At 39.9% G+C, this 6122-nt stretch overlaps 1 protein-coding gene across 1 annotated transcript; it reads left to right on the forward strand.

Moving 5' to 3' along the window:
* Positions 1 to 664: 664 nt before the first annotated feature.
* LOC146461934 (26S proteasome non-ATPase regulatory subunit 5-like) lies at positions 665 to 4908 on the forward strand. Its single transcript, XM_085086326.1, has 3 exons — positions 665 to 1525; positions 3330 to 3815; positions 4364 to 4908. Exons 1-3 carry the CDS (start codon positions 703 to 705, stop codon positions 4570 to 4572), a joined length of 1518 nt encoding a protein of 505 aa, XP_084942452.1. The 5' UTR covers positions 665 to 702; the 3' UTR covers positions 4573 to 4908.
* The last annotated feature ends 1214 nt before the right edge of the window (positions 4909 to 6122 follow it).

Here is a 6122-nt window from a genome sequence, read left to right on the forward strand (position 1 = left end):
TGAAAACGTAAGGATTAAAGCACGGGGATTATAAAAAGCATTCGTATGACAAATGTCGTTTTCCCCTGTATTTCATTTTGACTGCAGGAAATGCAATTTCATCTGGTGGTTACTTATTGCCTCACTATATCTCTGTATCTGCCTGCGAGCGCGCAAGCTCTCTTAGGGGTGGGGGGCGGGAGGGGGAAAGAGGATCCACCCCCAAGAGAGCTTGCTCGCAGGCTATCTATTTGGGGGAATTGGCGATGCTGGAGGTTATCACTGTTAAAAGATTGTAGGCTCTTCGCACCACACAGTCAAATATGGCCCGAGTATAAGTTGGAGGCAAGAAATACACAAGAGAAGTAAGATGGGTGATTTTTATTTAAAAATTCGTTCATATTTTTAGCCTCTAAAATAAACCGTTTTTCTCCAATACAAATCCTTATATTTTTCAACCGTTGCGTAACTTGTGCTCATATTTCGAGCTTGGGCTACCTGTGGATATACTGAGATTCCCTTCCTAAAACTTTCTGTTAACTTTCAGCTTAAGTATCCGGACAAACTTGTTAACTTACACAAGGGAATCGAAAACTATCTGAGATCACACAAGACAACGGTCGGTCCCCGCTAGTTATCGGTAGAATTTGTGTCTCCATACATGAAGTTGATTTCTTATTTTGCTTCTGACGTTGACATATATGATCGTGGGCTCGCACCAAGATGGCTGCCGAAAAGTGTGCCGAAGTTGTCGAGAGGATTTCAAGTTCATCTGGCCAAGAATTAATCGTCACTTTACAAGATCTAAGTGCACTTCTCAACAGTCCCTCCTTCAGTCTCCGCGAACTATCACCACACATCCCAACGCATTTGCTATTTGGCTGTTTGAACACGAAAAACGAAGAGCAAATTTTGCTTTGCAAAGCGATTTTGAGGAAATTACTCTCTGTGGAAAAAGCGGACGCGATCATAACCCATTACCACGACTTTGTTATCGAAGGCTTGAATCATCCAGCGTTCGAAGTCCGTGATCTTTGTTTGAGCGAGCTAGAGAGATGCTCGGCTTCCATCAACGGGCTTTTAGCGCTTCTAGACAATATGGATATTTTGGCTTACACTACACGTGCACTCAGCGACGAGAACCTTGCCTGTGTAAAACTTGCAACTAACACGCTCACCAACACTGCAAAACACGACTCAGGACTCGAGATTTTGTTTCAGCATCAGATTCAGAGCGAATTCGAGGCTCTTCTTATGAAAAAGGATGTTATTCGCTTCAGAGTATATGAGCTGATGGTCGTTATCCAGGCATTGTCTGACAGAGCCTTTGAATGCTGCAAAAGATCTGGAATTCTGGAGAAACTGGCCAAAGAGCTTGATGGAGATGATGTGTTGCTTCGATTGAATGGCAGTGAGCTATTGACGCAGGTGGCTGACTCGGGAAGGAATGGGCTGATGTTTGTTGAAGAGGGCGGCATCGTTGCAAGGCTGAACAACTTGCTACTAAGTGCAGAGGCAGACCCTCTGATGTCTCTTATGTTACCAAGTAAGATTTTAACAGTTACATGGCTATAATCATAGGGTATGCACACAACAAATAAGCAAATATTAAGCACATTAAGACAAGCACCATTTCTACATGTGTTTTTCATGCTGGCTCTCGCTTCATAGTGTGAGTGTTGCATGGTATTGATGCCAGTGCGAGGGCAAGGAAGTGTTGACATGAGTTGCAAACACAAGCAAGATAGAGATTAAATGTAGTATTATTAATTAGTATTGTTGATAACAATTAATAATAATTAATGGAGGTCTACTGTATATCAGCCTTGGCTGCAATATGTTTTTCAACCATCTTTTCAAATAAATATATCTTATTCGATGGTTTTACATATTAATAATACGTGCATATGAGCAAAATGTCCACAGGTATTATATGTAAAACCATCAAAGAGATTTATTATTCCACTACAAAAAGACTTTGTGAATGTTATTTTGGGCTCTCTTTTTTCTTGTAAGAGTGTTGAAATGCACCTGTCATTACATGTATCTGTTCATCAGCATGTGGCGCGTGTGAATGATGTAAACAACCAGCCAGTGAAAAGCCAGTGAAACGTCGTCCATATTCCCTCTGTTGTAAACTGGTCAAACCGGGACACCACACAGTGCATTACGGTCTTATATTTTACACATTCTCTTGACCTTATTTGGTGAAGTGACATAATAGTGGAATAATAAAGTACAGTATGTTTGTATATATGTTATGCTTTTTCAACGCTGATGCCTCACAGGAGCCCAGTAGCCTGCACCACCCAAGAAAATGCCTCTTGTCTGGACTGGAGTAGGGGGATTATCAAAGACACCACCTATCTCATGAATATCACCTGCTAGACTATTAAACGAGAAAAGGGAGGTTTTATTCTCACTGCCATTTTTTACTGCTGAATGGAGGGGTGGCCATGCAATGAAGACATCGTCTTTTGAGGTTGAGGAAGGGGGGTGTAGGCAGAGACTACCATCCATTTTGTGGTTTGGTGGGTCCAGTTCGAGTATAGTAGTTTTGACCACTTACCTTAGACACCATATATTTTTCATTGGGTAGAGGGCTGGTGGAATATTAACCAATCAAGTGTAATTTTCACTCCCCCCCTCCTTCCCCCTCAGCTTACCCCTATAACTTAGAGAAGCAATATCTCTTCACCATTTTAAAAGCAAATTGCACCAACCACAGTTCTTACTGAGGTTAAACACTGTCCATGTAACATGACATCCTTGAAAAGGAGCTGTTTCTTTTACTTTTTATTCTCCTTTTATTCTACATTTTAGTTGGTTAGTTAGTTACCATGGTGTCTATTTAATTGTGTTCTCTTTTACTAATATTTTGCTGAAGGTTTTACTTTGTCAAAATAATGTTATTAATCTATCTGATTCCATCTTTTTGAATAACCCCCCAAAAAGAAAAAAAAATTGAAAGGAAAGAATGGGCTAATTTTACATCCAATTAACAATTTCTTAATTATTTCATTGATCGTCACATTTATCAATAAAAATCAGACTCATGCCTTTCTAATTGGTCCTCACTTGAAGTCAATATTTTTTTTGTTTTCCATGCTCCCCCCTGAAATTCCAGCTACTTCACACAATAAAAATCATCCTGTACAGCTGTTTGATAACCCAACTGGTGGCTCACATTGTCGGACTTCAAATTTCCATTTGATTCTCCAAAATGAGTTATTTACATTCTGTGGGTTTTGCTTTGTAACGTAAATAATGTAACACTGTGTTTGCACCCATGCTACCCATCTTTTATCTAGATCGCTTATGACATATTTGCTTTATTGTTGTTTTATCAGGCATCATTAGATTCTTTGGTTACCTGGCGCAGTCCAGACCAGCAGAGGTGACTCAACAGTACCCTGCATTTCTGCAGAATGTTTTCTCCTTCTTGACAGCCGATGACCCCTCCCTCAGGCTCATTGCGATACAAACAGTTGGTGCTGTGGCACACTCCGAGCCTGGTCTGAGAGTGGTATTTGATAACAAGGCCCGTAACGATGAGGTAATGAAAATCCTGTGTTCCAATATCAAATCCTCTGAAGCTGACATGAAGAGCCGCTCTCTTGAAGCACTGGCATCCATTTTTTATTCTGCTGATTTTCCCTCTGATGATCTCTCGGAGATCACAAGGTTGCTTTTCAATGCAATGGCGTCTAACCCACTTCAGGTGCTTATGGAGGTTTCCAAGCAGCCTTTTCAAGATGTCCATTGTGAAGTGTTGAAGGTCTTCACAAGTCTTGCGAAGTACAAATGGGTGCAAGAGGACATGACAACTTGTCCAGGTAAAAAATAGTATCACAGTCTATTATGTTGTAGTCTTCCAGCAATTCAGGGGAAAGGCAGTGAAATATTCTCTCTGTCCATACCTACTTTCCTTTCATTTTCACTGTTTGAGAACTTGCAACAACCTTGTAAAGTCCCCTTTAAAATGGTCAGAGCTGAGGCACAGGCAACCCACATGCCTGCGTTTAATCTAATCCACAGGCTACCCACATGCCTGGCACTTAAACCAGTCCACAGGTTAACCACATTTTTGGTGCTTAATCCATTTCTGGCAACTGTGAGTCTTACTGCTCCCTCCTGGACAAGTTTCTCTGTAGGGATTACCCCAGTACAGTATTCTGTTAGGTTTACACAGATGTTTAAGTTTATAGGGCCACACACTGAACCACAATAAACTGTAGCGTAGGGAATTACAACCTGGTACGTTTCATGTGAATGGTGTCAACTAAGGATTTCATTTGTAACTTCTAGTTTCTGACCACATTAACTGTGTCAGGGTTGACTTGACTTCTGGGGTTGTGATTTTTTTTATTTCTTCGTTTAATAGGTTTCCTTGAATATCTGATGGACAGGAAAACAGAAACAGACAAGGCGGGCAAAGAACAGAAGTATGAACTCATTATGGAACTTGTACGATCGCCATTCTCTAAGGAAGTGTTTGAAAAACCATTTCATTTGCGACTGCGTGAATATGAGCGTGAAGGTCCATTCTACGTCAGAGCACAGGCCGCTGTGGCATTTGAAGGAGCTGACTAAACTATGAAGTCTTAAAGTGGAGGTTTTAGTGTCGCACAAAGTTCACCGTAAAGAGAAACGAGAAATGGTATTACTGTGCTACATATATATCATACCACAATTGAGTGGTTTCATTTAGGGAAGGCTAAATTTCTTCGCTATATTTTTTTCTTCAACATTTTACAGACACAATTTCGTTCATTCAGCTTCTTTTCCCGTCCATTGTTAAGCCCATATGTTTTGCAAACTTAACTTCAATTATCTAAATGGAGAAATTATGGACTTTGTATGTTCCGTGTTGACAAGGTTTTAAGTAAGTGCGAGTTCTGTAAGTTAGAAATAAGATTAGAAAATAAAAAAAAACGACGAAAAAACAAAATGAGGACGGTGTCTACTATTGTTACTGCGCATACATTATGCGCATCTCGAGATACTTGGGTTTCCTATGGGTTGTGCCTACTAATACAGGAATATTTTCACGCCGTTAAAAACTAAGCGGAGAAAGCAGAACTTAGCAAGTGCTCTTGATATCCAAAAAGAGAATTTGGGGTAACCATGCATTTTTCAGAGATAATTAAGCTTCAATTTAGGAAAAACTGCCATACATTGCCTTATATCTTGGCGTGTTTTAGAAATATTGTTGCTTAATTATCTCTGATAAAAGGCACGGTTACCCCCACTTTTTTTTTGGATTTTAATTGCCCTCGCTAAGATCTGCTTTCCCCGCATAGTCATAAAACACACAAAAAAACTTCTGTATTAGTAGGTACTGTCCTTAAAACAAAACAAAAGAACAACGTTCACTAAATAAAATAAGAAGACCTTTTACAGTTGGTTTACCAGTAGCAATGCTAGCTGATGCTATATTTTTCTGTGGATTAATTTTTACCTGTTTGGAAAGTATCCCACCCTCCCCTCCCCCTCTTCAATAAGGATACACGATACGAGGAATTGGTCAGCTCCTAGGTTAGTAGGGAACGTAAGGAACGACTACGGCAATACGAACGAAAACCACTTGAAAAACGAAAATCTTTCTGTTTCTACTTTGCGATTATTTCAACAAGATGGAAAGTGTCTTGTTTGTTGATAAAGAAATTTAACACGACACGAGCGAAAGATAGTGAAAAGAAAATAATAATAAAAAATAACGGGAAGAAAACCAATGACGGCATATAATTCATGGTAAGGTAAGGGTGACTATATGGAGGGTTTGGGTTAGCCTGGTTATGTGGGTGACTATATGGTCCCTTACCATGAAATACTAATGACGATGCTCTAGCTTGGCCATTGCTGCAGTGGAATCATATGCGAGTCGCACGCTGCATTCTATTAAGATCAACCATCGGGAAAGAGTTCTTTGTGGTGATATAATCAAGGTAAAAGAGTGTTAAAGAAGAACTGCATTAAAACCAAACCATAGTGTTTTACTAACAGGGGACTTGGTAAATTTTCACATAGGGTAACGAGACTGAGTGTCCGGAAACTTTTGATCCTCAGTGATTCTTTTATATCCTCAATTCAAACTGATGACGCTTCCTTCATTTACGAGCTATACGTTGCATGCTTAGGCC

The sequence above is a fragment of the Pavona decussata genome, unplaced genomic scaffold (assembly GCF_977016875.1).
Source record: "Pavona decussata unplaced genomic scaffold, jaPavDecu1.1 SCAFFOLD_193, whole genome shotgun sequence".
NCBI classification, from domain to species: domain Eukaryota; kingdom Metazoa; phylum Cnidaria; class Anthozoa; order Scleractinia; family Agariciidae; genus Pavona; species Pavona decussata.

Bases quoted from the DNA above. Each gene is read 5' to 3' on its own strand.
- LOC146461934 (XM_085086326.1), top strand. From the start codon at position 703: ATGGCTGCCGAAAAGTGTGCCGAAGTTGTCGAGAGGATTTCAAGTTCA. The intron at 1,526-3,329 runs GTAAGATTTTAA...TTGTTTTATCAG, and splicing joins GATGTCTCTTATGTTACCAA to GCATCATTAGATTCTTTGGT. The intron at 3,816-4,363 runs GTAAAAAATAGT...TTCGTTTAATAG, and splicing joins GGACATGACAACTTGTCCAG to GTTTCCTTGAATATCTGATG.